The sequence below is a fragment of the Mesoplodon mirus genome (genome assembly GCF_964341445.2).
Source record: "Mesoplodon mirus genome assembly, chromosome: 5".
Classification (NCBI taxonomy): Eukaryota; Metazoa; Chordata; class Mammalia; order Artiodactyla; family Ziphiidae; genus Mesoplodon; species Mesoplodon mirus.
The window spans coordinates 45336551-45354125 of NC_138980.1; the positions used below are offsets into that span (position 1 = coordinate 45336551).

General features: G+C 49.1%; 1 protein-coding gene across 1 annotated transcript in view; it reads left to right on the top strand.

Annotated features, from left to right (window-relative positions):
• The window catches only part of CPAMD8 (C3 and PZP like alpha-2-macroglobulin domain containing 8), a 100158-nt gene that overhangs the window by 45528 nt on the left and 37055 nt on the right, over positions 1-17575 (top strand). The window contains exons 20-22 of the mRNA XM_082623069.1: positions 8291-8522; positions 13466-13619; positions 14033-14163. Coding sequence (XP_082479195.1) covers positions 8291-8522; positions 13466-13619; positions 14033-14163 — 517 coding nt within the window. The remainder of the gene's footprint in view (positions 1-8290; positions 8523-13465; positions 13620-14032; positions 14164-17575) is intronic.

The window sequence follows — 17575 nt, forward strand, 5'->3', positions numbered from 1 at the left end:
CTCTAAGTCCTTTTTTCCTTTTTTTTTTTTTGCAGAGATTTTTAAAAATTTCTTTCAAATCCAGAGATAATTTGAGTAGCAAAGTATAACAGTTAATTTTTGACATATCATTTATCTTTACAAAAACATTTCTTTTTCTTTTTGAATTTTATTTTATTTATTTATTTTATACAGCAGGTTATTACTAGTTATCTATTTTATATATATTAGTGTATATATGTCAATCCCAATATCCCAATTCATCCCACCACCACCACCACCCACCCCGTTTTCCCCACTTGGTGTCCATACGTTTGTTCTCTACATCTGTGTATCGGTTTCTGCCTTGCAAACCTGTTCATCTGTGCCATTTTTCTAGATTCCACATATATGCATTAGTATGCAGTATTTGTTTTTCTCTCTCTGACTTACTTCACTCTGTATGACAGTCTCTAGGTCCACCCACGTCTCTACAAATGACCCAATTTCGTTCCTTTTTATGGCTGAGTAATATTCCATTGTATATATGTGCCACATCTTCTTTATCCATTTGTCTGTCGATGGGCATTTAGGTTACTTCCATGACCTGGCTATTGTAAATAGCGCTGCAGTGAACAATGGAGTGCATATGTCTTTTTGAATAATGATTTTCTCTGGGTATATGCCCAGTAGTGGGATTGCTGGGTCATATGGTAATTCTAGGTTTAGTTTTTTTAAGGAACCTCCATACTGTTCTCCATAGTGGCTGTATCAATTTACATTCCCACCAGCAGTGCAAGAGGGTTCCCTTTTCTCCACACCATCTCCAGCATTTGTTGTTTGTAGATTTTCTGATGATGGCCATTCTGACTGGTGTGAGGTAATAACTCATGGTAGTTTTGATTTGCATTTCTCTAATAATTAATGATGTTGAGCAGCTTTTCATGTGCCTCTTGGCCATCTGTATGTCTTCTTTGGAGAAATGTCTATTTAGGTCTTCTCCCCTTTTCTGATTGGGTTGTTTGTTTTTTTAATATTGAGCTGCATGAGCTGTTTATATATTTTGGAGATTAATCCTTTGTCAGTTGATTCGTTTGCAAATATTTTCTCCCATTCTGAGGGTTGTCTTTTTGTCTTGTTTATAGTTTCCTTCGCTGTGCAAAAGCTTTTAAGTTTCATTAGGTCCTGTTTGTTTATTTTTGTTTTTATTTCCATTACTCTAGGAGGTGGGTCAAAAAAGATCTTGCTATGATTTATGTCAAAGAGTGTTCTTCCTATGTTTTCCTCTAAGAGTTTTATAGTGTCCGGTCTTACATTTAGGTCTCTAATCCATTTTGAGTTTATTTTTGTGTATGGTGTTAGGGAGTGTTCTAATTTCATTCTTTTACATGTAGCTATCCAGTTTTCCCAGCACCACTTATTGAAGAGACTGTCTTTTCTCCATTGTATATCCTTGCCTCCTTTGTCATACATTAGTTCACCATAGGTGCATGGGTTTATCTCTGGGCTTTCTATCCTGTTCCATTGATCCATATTTCTGTTTTTGTGCTAGTACCATATTGTCTTGATGACTGTAGCTTTGTAGTATAGTCTGAAGTCAGGGAGTCTGATTCCTCCAGCTCGGTTTTTTTCCCTCAAGATTGCTTTGGCTCTTTGGAGTCTTTTGTTTCTCCATACAAATTTTAAGATTTTTTGTTCTAGTTCTGTAAAAAATGCCATTGGTAATTTGATAGGGATTGCATTGAATCTGTAGATTGCTTTGGGTAGTATAGTCATTTTCACAATATTGATTCCTCCAATCCAAGAACATGTTCTATCTCTCCATCTGTTTGTGTCATCTTTGATTTCTTTCATCAGTGTCTGATAGTTTTCTGAGTACAGGTCTTTTACCTCCTTACGTAGGTTTATTCCTACATATTTTATTCTTTTTGTTGCAATGGTGAATGAGATTGTTTCCTTAATTTCTCTTTCTGATCTTTCATTGTTAGTGTATAGGAATTAAAGAGATTTCTGTGCATTAGTTTTGTATCCTGCAACTTTACCAAATTCATTGATTAGCTCTAGTAGTTTTCTGGTGGCATCTTTAGGATTCTCTATGTATAGTATCATGTCATCTGAAAACAGTGACAGTTTTACTTCTTCTTTTCCAATTTGGATTCCTTTTATTTCTTTTTCTTCTCTGATGGCCATGGCTAGAACTTCCAAAACTATGTTGAATAATACTGGCGAGAGTGGACATCCTTTTCTTGTTCCTGATCTTACAGGAAATGCTTTCAGTTTTTCACTATTGAGAATGATGTTTGTTGTGGGTTTGTCATATATGGCCTTTATTATGTTGAGGTAAGTTCCCTCTATGCCCACTTTCTGGAGAGTTTTTATCAGAAATGGGTGTTGAATTTTGTCAAAAGCTTTTTCTGCATCTATTGAGATGATCATATGGTTTTTATTCTTCAGTCTGTTAATATGGTGTATCACATTGATTGATTTGTGTATATTGAGGAATCCTTGCACCCCTGGGATAAATCCCACTTGATCATGGTGTATGATCCTTTTAATGTGTTGTTGGATTCTGTTTGCTAGTATTTTGTTGAGTATTTTTACATCTACATTCATCAGTGATATTGGTCTGTAATTTTCTTTTTTTGTGACATCTTTGTCTGGTTTTGGTATCAGGGTGATGGTGGCCTTGTAGAATGAGTTTGGGAGTGTTCCTTCCTCTACAGTTTTTGGGAACAGTTTCAGAAGGATGGGCGTTAGCTCTTCTCTAAATGTTTGATAGAATTCACCTGTGAAGCCATCTGGTCCTGGACTTTTGTTTGTTGGAAGATTTTTAATCACAGTTTCATTTTCATTATGTGTGATTGGTCTGGTCATATTTTCTATTTCTTCCTGGTTCAATCTTGGAAGGTTATACCTTTCTAAGAATTTGTCCATTTCTTCCAGGTTGTCCATTTTATTGGCATAGAGTTGCTTATAGTAGTCTCTTAGGATGCTTTGTATTTCTGTGGTGTCCATTGTAACTTCTCCTTTTTCATTTCTAATATTATTGATTTGAGTCCTCTCCTTCTTTTTCTTGACGAGTCTGGCTAAAGGTTTATCAATTTTGTTTATCTTCTCAGAGAACCAGCTTTTAGTTTTATTGATCTTAGCTATTGTTTTCTTTGTTTCTATTTCATTTATTTCTGCTCTGATCTTTATGATTTCTTTCCTTCTACTGACTTTGTTCTTCTTCCTCTAGTTCCTTTAGGTGTAAGGTTAGATTGTTTATTTGAGATTTTTCTTTTTTCTTGAGGTAAGATTGTATTGCTATAAACTTCCCACTTAGAACTGCTTTTGCTGCATCCCATAGGTTTTGGATCATCGTGTTTTCATTGTCATTTGTCTCTAGGTATTTTTTGATTTCCTCTTTGATTTCTTCAGTGATCTCTTGGTTATTTAGTAACGTATTGTTTAGCCTCCATGTGTTTGTGTTTTTTTACATTTTTTCCCTGTAATTTATTTCTAATCTCATAGTGTTGTGGTCAGAAATGATGCTTGATATGATTTCAATTTTCTTAAATTTACTGAGGCTTGATTTGTGACCCAAGATGTGATCTGTCCTGGAGAATGTTCCATGTGCACTTGAGAAGAAAATGTAATCTTCTGTTTTTGGATGGAATGTCCTATAAATATCAAGTAAATCTATCTGGTCTACTGTGTCATTTAAAGCTTGTGTTTCCTTATTAATTTTCTGTCTGGATGATCTGTCTATTGGTGTAAGTGAGGTGTTAAAGTCCCCCTCTATTATTGGGTTACTGTCGATTTCCTCTTTTATAGCTCTTAGCATTTGCCTTATGTATTGAGGTGCTCCTATGTTGGGTGCATATATATTTATAATTGTTATATCTTCTTCTTGGATTGAGCCCTTGATCATTATGTAGTGCCCTTCCTCGTCTCTTGTAACATTCTATTTTTTTTTTGCGGTACGCGGGCCTCTCACTGTTGTGGCCTCTCCCATTGCGGAGCACAGGCTCTGGACGCACAGGCTCAGCGGCCATGGCTCACGGGCCTAGCCACTCCATGGCATGTGGTATCTTCCTGGACCGGGGCACGAACCCATGTCCCCTGCATCGGCAGGCAGACTCGCAACCACTGCGCCACCAGGGAAGCCCTCTTGTAACATTCTTTATTTTAAAGTCTGTTTTATCTGATATGAGTATTGCTACTCCAGCTTTCTTTCTTTCTTTTTTTTTTTTGCGGTATGCGGGCCTCTCACCATTGTGGCCTCTCCCATTGCGGAGCACAGACTCTGGACGCGCAGGCCCAGCGGCCGTGGCTCACAGGCCCAGCCTCTCCGCAGCATGTGGGATCCTCCCGGACCAGGGCACGAACCCGTGTCCCCTTCATCGGCAGGTGGACTCTCAACCACTGCGCCACCAGGGAAGCCCCCTCCAGCTTTCTTTTGATTTCCATTTGTGTAGAATATCTTTTTCCATCATGTCACTTTCAGTCTGTTTGTGTCCCTAGGTCTGAAGTGGGTATCTTGTAGACAGCATGTGTATGGGTCTTGTTTTTTATTCATTCAGTGAACCTGTGTCTTTTGGTTGGAGCATTTAATCCATTCACATTTAAGGTAATTATCGACATGTATGTTCCTATTACCATTTTCTTAATTGTTATGGGTTTGTTTTTCTAGGTCCTTTTCTTCTCTTGTGTTTCCCACTTAGAGGAGTTCCTTTAGCATTTGTTGTAGAGCTGGTTTGGTGGTGCTGAATTCTCTTAGCTTTTGTTTGTCTGTAAAGCTTTTGATTTCTCTGTCAAGTCTGAATGAGATCTTTGCTGGGTAGAGTAGTCTTGGTTGTAGTTTCTTCCCTTTCATCACTTTAAATATATTGGGCCACTCCCTTCTGGCTTGTAGAGTTTCTGCTGAGAAATCAGCTGTTAACCTTATGGAGTTCCCTTGTATGTTATTTGTCATTTTTCCCTTGTTGCTTTTAATAATTTTCCTTTGTCCTTAATGTAAGGTCAGATCTTAACAAATGGCGTTGCGGAACAGAGGAAAGCTTCAAGTGAGCTTTATTAGGGGCGCTCCTGGGCGAGGTTCACTGGTCCGAGAGAAAGGGGCCAGAGAAGTCACACCTGGGCGAGGGTTGGGCAAGATTTTATAGGGGAAGAAGGGAAAGGGGTGTGGTGAATCTGGGAGGGCACAGGGTATTCCTTATTTGGTGGTCTCTTCGGGTATTGTGGCAATATCTGGTGCCGGTAACATCAGTCTTGGGACCGCTAGTCCCACCCCTCGAAAGGCGGGAGGACTGGGCCGGGTGGAAGGTCCCCAGGTCAGTTCCTGGAACTGGGTGGTCCAGAAAGTCTCCAGGTCAGTTTCTGGAACTGGGTGGTCCAGAGAGTTTTGGTCTGATGCAACCTGTGAATCTGATTGCGTTCCCCTGCCTCGGGCCAGTTGGCCTTACACTTAATTTTTCTCAGTTTGATTACTATGTGTCTTGGCATGTTTCTCCTTGGGTTTATCCTGCCTGGGACTCTCTGTACTTCCTGGACCTGGGTGGCTATTTCCTTTCCCATGTTAGGGAAGTTTTTGACTATAATCTCTTCAAATATTTTCTCGGGTCCTTTCTCCGTCTCTTCTCCTTCTGGGACCCCTACAATGTGAATGTTGTCCCAGAGGTCTCTTAGGCTGTCCTCATTTCTTTTCATTCTTTTTTCTTTATTCTGTTCTTCAGCAGTGAATTCCACCATTCTGTCTTCCAGGTTACTTATCTGTTCTTCTGCCTCAGTTATTCTGCTATTGATTCCTTGTAGTGTATTTTTCATTTCAGTTATTGTATTGTTCATCTCTGTTTGTTTGTTCTTTAATTTTTCTAGGTCTTTGTTAAACATTTCTTGCATCTTCTCGATCTTTGCCTCCATTCTTTTTCTGAGGTCCTGGATCATCTGCACTATCATTGTTCTGCATTCTTTTTCTGGAAGGTTTCCTATCTCCACCTCTTTTAGTTGTTTTTCTGGGGTTTTATCTTGTTCCTTCATCTGGGACATAATCCTCTGCCTTTTCATTTTGTCTATTTTTCTGTGATTGTGGTTTTCGTTCTGCAGGCTGCATGATTGTAGTCCTTCTTGCATCTGCTGTCTGCCCTCTAGTGGTTGAGGCTATCTAAGAGGCTCATGCAAGCTTCCTGATAGGAGAGACTGGTGATGGGTAGAGCTAGGTGTTGCTCTGGTGGGCAGAGCTCAGTAAAACTTTAATCCACAAGTCTGCTGATGGGTGGGGCTGTGTTCCCTCGATGTTGGTTGTTTGGCCTGAGGTGACCCAGCACTGGAGCCTACAGGCTCTTTGGTGGGGCTAATGGAGGACTCCGGGAGGGTTTACACCAGTGAGTACTTCCCATAATTTCTGCTGCCAGTGTCCTTGTCCCAGTGGTGAGCCACAGCCGCCCACCCCCACCTCTGTAGAAGACCCATCAACACTAGCAGGTAGGTCTGGTTCAGTCTCCTGTGCGGTCACTGCTCCTTCCCCCTGGGTCCTGATGCACACACTTTGTGTGTGCCCTTCAAGAGTGGAGTCGCTGTTTTGCCCAGTCCTGTTGAAGTCCTGCAGTCAAATCCTGCTAGCCTTCAAACTCTGATTCTCTGGGAATTCCTGTTGCTGGACCCCAGGTTGGGAAGCCTGATGTGGTGCTCAGGACCTTCACTCCAGTGGGTGGTCTTCTGTGGTATAATTGTTCTCCAGTTTGTGAGTCAACCACCCCAGCGGTTATGGGATTTGATTTCATTGTGATTGCACCCCTCCTACCATCTCATTGCAGCCTCTCCTTTGTCTTTGGATGTGGGGTATCTTTTTAGTGAGTTCCAGTGTCTTCCTGTCAATGATTGTTCAGCAGTTAGCTGTGATTCCAGTGCTCTAGCAAGAGGGAGTTCTAAGTACTTTTTAATTTCCTTTGTGATCTCTTCTTTGATCCTTTGGTGTTTAAGAATGTGTTAATTTCCACAAATCTGTAAAATTTCCAGCTTTCCTTCTCTTGTTGATTTCTACCTTCATTTATCTTATTGTGGTCAGAGAAGGTACTTTGTATGCTATCTCTCTTTTTAAGTCCACTGAGGCTTAGTTTGTAGCTTAACCTATGGGTCTGTCCTGGAAAATACCCCAAGTGCACTTCAGAAGAATGTGTGTTCCATTGTTGTTGTTGGGTAGAGTGTTCTGTATATGTCTCTCCCTGTTCTGTTCCCCACAGAATGGCGCACTGTCAGGTGGATCGGCCAAGACGTAGGGGTCACCTCACTTGGAGGGAGCCCTGAACAAAAGGCTCCAGCAGCTTTATGGACCATGGGGTGGGGTTGGGGGTGGACAGGGGAGAGAGTTAGGAGTGGGAAAGTACTCCAACTGGGGAGAGATGTCTTCAGTGTTTCCTTCTGACCATAGAGAGGCCTTGGCAGAGGTGTCTGAAGAAAACCTCTGCCCACGGTCCCTTATGCTAAAGAGACCTGGGAGAGGAAATTGTGGGCTGGGAATGCAAACATGCAAAGAGCATGGCCAGCCAGGGGCCCTGAGTCCTTGGCTGCAGCTCCCCTCAGAGACCCCAGTGCACACCCACCCCTCACCTCCTTACCCTACCCCCACCCCGTGAGACCTGCAGGCCTGTGGGCAGGCCTGAAAAAATCACACATACATTCTTAACGGGGAGCTGGGCTCCGCAGGAGTGTATGGGACAAGGATGCCAGGCCAGGAAGTGTGGGTGTCCCCCACAGGCAGGCATTCCTTGGCTTGTGGCTGCATCACTCCAGTCTCTGCCTCCATCTTCGCCTGGCCTTCTTCCCTCTGTGTCTGAATTTCCCTCCTCTTATAAGGACACCTGTCATTGGATTAGGGCCCACTCTACACCAGTATGACTTCATCTTAACTAGTGGTGTCTGCAAAGACCCTATTTCCAAGTCATGTCCCATTCACAGGTTACCAGGGGTTAGGGCTTGAACATGTCATTCCGGGAGACACACAAGCATGCTCTAAGTAACCAGTCCCCTTGATTCAGTGTCTTTCTCCCCTAACCTGGGCAGAGCACACACTGCCAGAGTTTGCCTGTCTGAACCCATGTTTTGGATGGTCCTATGATCACAGCTGTCCCGAGAGACGTTCATGTTTCCAATTATGGCGAGTCAGGGCTGAGGGATGACTTTCTCCTGTCACACGCTGTGGGGTGACTTTAATGCTTATTTCCAAGCTGTCGGGGCAGTGGGGGGGGCGGCACCACCGTGGGGCCCAAGGCCATACGGCTGGATTCCTCTGTTCCCACCTGGCCGCTGCGGCACGGCCGTGGAGAGCACACGGTTGTCCATCTTTCCGCAGTGACCCGTCAGGCGAGGACACGCTCAGCGTGCAGGTCCCCGACTCCATCACCAGCTGGGTGGGTGAGGCAGTGGGTCTGTCTGCCGAGAGGGGCCTGGGCATTGCCGAGCCCACTCTGCTGAAGACCTTCAAGTCCTTCTTCGTCGACTTCACCCTGCCCCACAACGTGGTCCGCGGGGAGCAGGCCAAGGTCCCGCTCAGCATCTACAACTACATGGACACCTGCGTCGAGGTACCGAACCCGCCCTCCATACACAGCCTTTCCCATTATGGGGGAGAGGGGTGGCATCCTTAATGGCTGGAGGCAGAGGGAGGTGGGGTCATCATGGGGGGAGGGGTAGGAGGGGCACAGCACCTGGGATGTGGGGCAGGCAGGGCAGAATGGGGTCATCCTGGAGGGCTGTGGGGGTCAGCGTGTGTGATATTAGTGAGGCAGAGGCTGGCTGAGTCAGCTTCTGCTTCACCAGCTGTCTACACCTGGGCAGGTTGGGGGTGGGAGTGTGTGCATGGCGGGGTTAGAGGGTGACAGATGTGACAGAGCCACTGTCGTTGACTCCTGAGCCTGCAGGGGTGTGGGAGGGTGAGTATCATATGTAACGGCGTGGAGTCAGGTGATCTCCGAGAGAGAGCAGCAGGCAGTCTTGAAGCAGGGTCTTAGTTCTCTGCCCAGGAATTGGACCTGGGTAGCCTGGATGAAAACCAGGAATCCTGGCCACTAGAACACCAGGGGCTAGAGGCTAGAAGCAAAGTTTCCCTGGCTCTTGCCCTGTTTGAAAAATGAATTTCTCAAAGAGGTAAAAGCTGCAAAAACAGGTGAAGTTTATTATGAGAGACACAGCACAGCAAGTGGGAGAACACACAGAGAAACAGTTGTTTATTTAAGACAGAGCAAGGCAGAAATACACACCCAGAGAGGAAGGGTGTGGGCATCCTCCCTAATGAGACGGAGTGCGGTAAAGAGGCGGGTAAATCATTTATACAGGGCAGTTCTTCCCGGTCTCTGTTTACCTTTGGCCAATTGTCTCGCTTCTCTTCCCACACCTGACCTGCCCTAGGACCCACTCCAACATGCTTGCGTATCTTTTTGCCAAGATGGATTCCAGCATAGAGGCCTGTGGGAGCTTTGGCATCACCTATTGTGGGGCGGCACCCCCTCCTTTTTGACCCCCTAGGAGCCTTTCTGCGCATGCGTAGTCAGGGAGGTCTCCTTGGTCTCAGGAGTGGTCCTCTTATCTCTTTACTCCAGCAGAGCTCAGCTCCTGCCATTAGCTTTGGCCATGGAGTGTCTAGGGAAAAAAAGCTCCAATTTTACTCCACTTGACAAACACCAGCTGTCCAGCCCAGGGGCCCCTCTACCTCCTACCTCAAATCCCCCCTGAGAGATGTGAACCCTAAGAAATCTTTATTGGGAGGAGAAAGGGCGACAGAGCCTGCCTTCTGTAGCTTCTTCAGGCTGGCAAGGTGCTGGTAGACCCTACCTAGCTGGGGTCACAGAGCTGTCGCCTTATCTCATCAAGGGGCCCCAGGGTGACTTCTCTTGTTATCTCTGTGTCCAAATTTCCTCTGAGAAGAGTCCCTGTTTTATTGGATTAGGGCCTACCCTAATGACCTCATTGGAACTTGATGACGTCTGCAGAGAACGTAGTTCCAAATGAGGTCACATTTATAGGTACCGGGGGTTAGGATTTCAACATATCTTCCTGGGGGGCACAACTCAACCGATGACAGCTACCCCAAGGAGGTGGGCTTGGGGATTTCAGGCCCTGATGAGGAGGAGGGTTGGCCAGCAATGTGGAGGGAGCCGTGAGGACCAGGGTCAGGTGGGGGCAGGATAGGGAAGGGGTGTTTGGGTGCCTGAGCATCAGTGTGGCTGCAGGAGGGCAGGGGCACCCTCCTCCCCTGCCTTTGTAATCCTTTTGCACCATCTCAGCCTGGATGTCAGCTGGGGGGTGGCAGGAAGAGAGAGGAGGTGGGCTCCCAGAGTTAGGGGCAGCCCTCAGGAATGGGAGCTGGGAGCCGAGGCTGCAAATGGAGGAGTGAGTAGGGTGCAGGGCCAGGGGTCTAGCTGGGAGCAAGCCTGCTTTCCGCAGGTTGGCCTGGAGGTCAGGCTACAGGTCTCAGCCCCACCCCAGCCGGCTGGGGGAGCCTGCTAACCTTGTCCTGGCCCTGCCCTGTGTGTGCACGCCCCGCACCCCCCCCCCCCCACCAAGGCCGCCGGCACATTCCCCACCAAGGGCAGAGATGGGAGGGGCAGCCCCAGGCCAAAGACACTGGAAACCAAGAGATTTTATCCAACCCCTGCCCAGAATTCTGGCTTTTCTTGAAAAACAAGGCCTTCTGGCCAGGGAGTGATTGGAATTTGCCACCTGAAGGGCACGGAGGCTGCTGGGGGTGGAGGTCCTGAGTGGAGGTGGCAGATCCCCGTGGCACAGCTGTAGTCCCAGCGCATACGTGTCTCAGCATCCCCCAGACGACCCTTTGGACTTCAGCTTGCTGTTTCCACTTACCAGCCCACTTTGTCTCAGTTTCCTTATCTGGGTGTGAGAGATCTACCTTCACCCCCTGCCCCCTCGGCTGTGTCTGTGATCATTCCTGAGCCTGGCCCAGAGTGGAGACAGCAGTGTTCTGAGTCTCTGAGTCTCAGCTCAGAGGCTGACCTTGAGCTTCCATGAAATCATTTACTCCTTTTTTCCTTTGCAAATTCTATACCTCTGCTGACTGATTACATTTACCCAAGAACATGTTGTACAGAATGCCGTATGCTGGCCCTGAGGCCAGTAAAGGACCCCTCCCATTGCCTTCTGCCTGGCACAGTCCAGGTTGGAGGCTGGTATTTGCATTTGACTTCCTGATGCTTATTTGACTCTGTGGAAGAGCCACACGTAATGTAATGTCACACAGGAACTTCTGTCTTGGGCCTTTAATGAAAAGAGAATTCCAAGTGAAAAAAAAAAGTGGTCAGTGCAGGTCTGGAATAGGAATGAAACACCCAGAGGCCACCAGAAAGGAATTCCTGTGTGTAAAATGGGAGTGATTCTAATTCATTCACTCAAAAGCAATCGCCCAATACCTGATGCGTGCCAGGCTCTGTGTGGGAATCTGAAGACCCCAATGCTCAGGATGTGGGGTCTGCCTGAGCTCACCTGAAACTCTGATGCCACTAAATCGGTGTTCTTGGACACGCATCTCACGCCCAGTGCTGGGTGGATGATTTTAACTAGATCATTATCAAGTGCCCACGTGGGCTGAGGAAGGAGGGGCTGTGATGGAATCATTCCCGCTTGGGAAGCTCAGAGAAGCATCATCGTATGTTCAAGGTCCCCCAGGGAGTGAGGGGCACACCTGTGTTAGAATTAGGTGTTGGGAATTGCCCAGCCATCCAGTGGTTAGGATTCTGCGCTTCCACTGCAGGGGGCAGAGGTTCCATTCCTCGTTGGGGAACTAAGATCCCGCAAGCTGTGCCACATGGTGTGGCCAGAAAAAAAAAAAAAAAAGAATTAAGTGTCTACAGGAAGCCAGGGAGGCCCTGAGGAGGGGTGGCTTCCCTGAACACCGAAGTCTCTGGGCGATGCCTAAGCTGGTCACCAGCCCTGGAAGGGCATTTCTGGAAGAGGGAATAGTATGTGCAAGTGACAGGCAGGAGGCAGCTTGGTCTGTCCCAGGAACTGCCTGTGACACAATCTGGCTGGGCTTTAGGGTCTGGTTGGAAAAGCAGGAGAGAAGGGGAACGCTTGTGCAGTAATCTGAATGAGAGCCACGGAGTGAGAACCACGGCAGTGGCCACGCGGTGGCCTGGAGGGGGCCAAGGAGGACATGTGAGGGGCTCAGGGCAATCAGCCGGGATAAAGGTGCCCCCAAACCCAGAACCTTTATCATTCATCCTTTTTATGTAGCTTATGGCTAGGAGGAATAGGACCCTAGTTTCAGAAAGCCGGAATAAATGCAGGGTGGTCCCTAATCACAGGGTGGCCTCCAAGGGCGGCTCCCTCCTGAACTGCAGACAGGCCCCGCAGGTGCCCATTTCAGCTCCTAGCAAGCACTGGTGGTTGGCTTGTCAGCCGGAGGACGAAGCCCTGCTGGGCAGCAGGTGTGTCCAGGGATCACCACATGTCAATTTCAGGAACCGCCCTCCCCGCCCCCCCCGCCCCCCGCCTCCATGTGCTCGTCCTGAGGTTCCAGGAAAACAGCCACATCCAGACCCCTCAGCCTGGACAGCGGGTTCCATCCAGCACCTGGAAAATGTATCTCACCAATGCTTGATGCTTGAATTTCTTCTTTCCTCCCTGGAAGAACTTTCTAGAAGAATGCTGTCTCGAGGGGAATGGGGGAGCCCCCAAAGCACCCTGCACCAACCGTTCTCATTCAGGTTCTACTGGGCCTGCCCTTGGGCAGGATTCAGACACTGTCACACTTGCCACTGTAAAGCTTCCTTGTACACACCTGCATGTGTGTGTGACTTAGGCACGTCAGCCTCTGAGGCCCAGGGGTCGCTCTTGTCTGTTCAGATCTGTTTCTAGGGCTCCTGAACCCACCAGATGCTGCATATGTGCTGGTTGGAGAAATGCATGTGGAGCAAAGAGCCTGTTGTAGATTGAGGGTTATAAACACACACATGTACACAACATGCATGTGGAGACACGGTGTGCACAAGCACACACGTGTAGAGAGCCATGCTTGCACATGTGTGCAGAGACACTTGCCTTCACTCGCGTGCACTCACACATCATGTAATGCTACGCCTACACACATAGGTGTGCACACAGAGACGCATGCGTGCACAGCACACACATGACGCATACACGTGTGCACACCGAACTCTATTATGACTCGGTGGACCTCAGTGGTTGGAGAGAGGGTCAGATGAAGTTCCCTGCGGGGCCTGCATGTGGAGTGGCCCCTCTTATCCCATGCTTGGCTAGAGAGACAGCCCTTGAATTGACCTTGGTCCCAAGGGAGAGCTGGACCAGTGAGGGTTCAGGGGGCTGAGGGAAGGAGGGGGCTCCCAGCAGGACAATGGTAAGTAGTTTGTTCTGATCAGAAATGGAAAGAGAGCCTCCCAAAGACAGCGTGGCTTTGGGGGAAAGGCTGCCAGGGTGGACGGAGTGCAGTGGGCAGTGGGGTGTGCTGGGAGGGCACACAGATTCCAGGCACCATGGTTCTTGCCACACTCTCCAGGTCTACGTGAAGATCTCAGTTCCCAAGGGCATCCAATTTGTCGGACATCCTGGCAAACGCCATCTGACCAAGAAGACGTGTGTGGTCCCCGGGGAGATGGAACCCTCCTGGGTGGTTCTGTCCTTTGGCGACCTGGGTCTCAGCAACATCACAGGTGAGGGTCCTGTGCTTCTTTGGGCATCTCCACTCTCCAGGCCACCAAGGGGTTCAGGTGCAGAGTCCAGGCACAGGTGAAGGGTCATGGGGCAGAAGATGAGATCAAGGGGCAAGACAGCTGCTGGGGATGCAGGCCAGAGGGAATGATCAGGAGGTAGGGGCCCTCATCTGGGGGAAGCCAGTCTCTTAAGATGCCAAACCGATGTAGCACACACATGCACACACACGTGCACACATGCATACATATGCGTGCACACACATCCAGCCTACACCGTGCACACGCGCATATGCACATACACACACGTATGTGTGCATGCACACCTGGGAAGCCTGGGACAAGGGTGGGGTACAGAACAGCACCGGGTAGGGACCTGTTCTGAGAGCCAGCACCGAGTACTCAAATCTCCGCAGCCAAAGCCCTGGCTTACAGAGAAACGAGCTGCTGCCGGGATGGGAAGTCGGTCAGACCCCTGGAGGAGAATTATGCTGACAGGAGGGTCCCCATTGGGAGAGATCACATCCGGCGCAGTGTGATGGTTGAGGTAAGCCTATGTCCTCACTCGAGGCACTTGGCCAGGGCCTGATTACCTCAACAGTGAGGTTGGGGCCGGAGAGTGTGGTCCCTTCCCAAGCCAGGGCCAGGGCAGCCCCCATGAGTCCTGCTTTGGGGCTTGGGGCAGGTGACGGGGCTGCCTTGCTGGAGGACTGCGGCATCCATCTCCTCTCCAAGGAGCTGAGCAGGCTTTGGTGAAGTGACTTGGGACTCACACGGGCTGCAGGGAAGTGTCCTCCTGACCCCCGGCTTGATCACCTTGGAGGGTGGTGTGCCTCTGTCTCCTGGCTGTCCGTTTGTCAGTAGGCAATTGTAGGGACTGTGACCCATCATTCAGAGGGTTGTCCTTGGAATGCCCATGTGGGAAGGACACGGAGCCTCCAGCAGGGGCGCCCAGACCACCGCCCCACCCCCTGCCCTCCACCCCCACCTCCGCCCCCCCGACCCATCCCCGAGCTGTGAATCTGGGATCTGCCACTTACGCATGGGGCTCAGCGAGTGTTTTGTTATTCCGACTCTGCTCTGTAAGACTGGGATGCTCACGCTCACCCCATAGCGTGGGGAAGGTTGGAGAACGCACATGGCGCTTCACAGTGCTGGGCTTGTAGCAGCAACAATTCCCCATCTTTTTTGGGCTAATCAGATGTATCAGAGCCCAGAGCTCTGGAGAGAATTCTGTTTAGTGCTGCATGGAGAGCACGCGGCAGCCCCACTGAACCTCCTCACAGTGGCCCCGAGTCTCTGCCCCTCCCCAGTAGCCCAGCTGTAAACAGCTGCCCTCCCTCCCGGCTGCGGTCCTGGCAGAGCTGAGCACAAATGGTTTCCATCAGCGCCTGGAGTCACACACGCGCTGGGCGGAGCTCCTGGAGGTGGATGGGTTGCTGCTGCAGCTTTGTTGACACGACGTGATGGAGTCCTCCTGTACGAGTGTGTCATCAGATGAGGCACGCGATCTCTGTGAGCCAGCAGGATACGATGGCCTCAACAGGAAATGCAGAGACCCCTGCTGACCCTTTGCACAGCCTGAGCATGCTCCCTGGACCACAGCCTGCCCTACCTCAGTCCAAGGAGGCAGCGAGCCCCACAGTGCGGCCAGCCTGATCTGGAGGCCTGGAGCTCTTGTCTTCTTCCTCTGCAGGAGGAATTTCTAGATGCACAGAGAAGGATTCTCTTATCCTCAAGCCTTTCCTCCCTTTCATGCTGTTCAGCAGTGTCCTATGTCTGCAGCATCCACTGGTCCAGCTCTGTACAGACAGCACTGGAGGACAGGAGGTATGAGTTAGTCATCAGAAGACTTGAAATGTCGTTGCAAAAAAATGAAGCATGAATTAGAAAAATGGATTTATGAAATAGGAGGCACTGGGTGCACGGCTTCTCCCATCTCATCCCACCACAGAGCTCTGAGTGCATGGGTCGCTTGCTCCATCAGTTATACGATGGACCCTCCCAAGACACTACATGCCACCTGCCGGGCAGGAGTCTGAATACAACAGAAAGGCCATTCCTGAGAGACACGTGGTGGGGAAGCAGGTGATGGCCGAGCTGTCGTGGGTGTGTATCAGGAGGAGGGGCAGCGAACGCCATCCCTCCTGGATCCCCAGCTGGCCCAGGGGATTGTGACCTTTTGCATTTCTGCTGGAAGGCTGAGAGCCTTCCATCACCCCACCGTGTCTCAGTAAAGTTCACAGGATCAAAGAGGAGGCCGACATAATTCAGACCCATGAGGGGAGCCTGGCGGGCATCACAGGAGTGAGAGGAAGTCTGCCTTCTTGGCTTGGGGTGGGCTCTGGAGTGAGAGCCCCAGGTTCAAACATGAAGCTGCTGGACGGTGAAATGAGAGTGCGTGGAAGGCATCTCTTGATGCCTGGCCTGAGTGCTAAAGAAAAGTGGTCTGTGGTCATCCAGGCATTTATAATGGTCGACTGGGGGAACCTGGACATAAACCAGGAACACTCTTTCCGTTTTAGGATATGTCCATCAGCTGATGAATGGATAAATGTGGTGGAAGGGGATCCCGTTACCCAATACCATGGAATATTACTCAGTCATAAAAAGGAATGAAGCACTGATTCATGCAACAATGTAGGTGAACCTTGAAAATATTATGCTGAGTGAAAGAAGCCAGACACAAAAGGCCACATAGTGTATGACCCTATTTATATGAAATGTCCAGAATAGATAAATCCATAGAACAGACAAGAATGAAGCACTGATGTGTGCTACAAGGTTGTAGAAAAGTCTTGCCAGAGGTAATAATAATGACATCATGCAGTGACCGTGTTTTGGAACCTGGTCAGGAGCTGCCTTGAGCACAGAGGTGAAGGAGATTGGAACCCAGGATCGGCTAAAAGCCAGGGCAGCGTGGAGGAGAGAGGCTGGCACCAGGGTCCCCTCTGAGTTGAGCCAGAAAAGAAGACAGGGTGGAGTGGCCACGAGTGGCCCCGTTGGCTGCTTCAGAGGCTATGCTGGGGGTGGGGGTGTGTCCAGGAGTCCCTGGATGGTCAGCCAGAGCCAGAGGGCATGCTCAGCGCTAACAGAAGGGCTCAGATTCTGTCTCTGGATTTGCTTGTTCTGGACATTTCATATAAATGGAACCATACACTGTGTGGCCTTTCCTGTCTGGCTTCTTTCACTTAGCATGATGTGTTTTTTTTTTTTGCGGTATGCGGGCCTCTCACTGTTGTGGCATCTCCCGTTGTGGAGCACAGGCTCCGGACGCGCAGGCTCAGCAGCCATGGCTCACGGGCCCAGCTGCTCCGCGGCATGTGGGATCTTCCTGGACCAGGGCACGAACCTGTGTCCCCTGCATCGGCAGGTGGACTCTCAACCATTGCGCCACCAGGGAAGCCCTAGCATGATGTTTTTGCGGTCCATTTACATTGTAGCATGTGTCAGTGCTTCATCCCTTTTCACGGTTGTATAATGTTCCATTGTATGCATGGACCACATTTTGTTTATCCTTTCATCCATTGATAGACACCTGAGTTATGAATCATTTTTATGATTGTATAGCTATCATGGGCTTACAATGGCCAGGCCCTGTTCAGTGACTCAACCCCTTTTCCAACAAGGGGCTGAGCTGATAGATCAGTGAGGGGGTTGCTGAAGTCCAAGCAAAATCTCGGGGGCTCACCCTGGAGCCTGTGGCTGAGCAGATGGCCTGTGGGCTCCACGTCAGGCCTTCTGGGTGTGAGATAACAATCTGGCTGCTGGACAGCTCAGCATCATCCACAAGGGTGTGCTTGGCCTCTCGGTGCCAACCACGGGTGATTTTGCTAAAGGTTTGCTAGCGAGGTGTGCAGTGTGGGTGTCAGGTTGTGGCTTGCGTGGGTGAGGCAGGACCCCGGTGCAGGCCCCTGGGTGTGGCCCCGGGATGATAGCAGGAAGTGGACATGATCCAG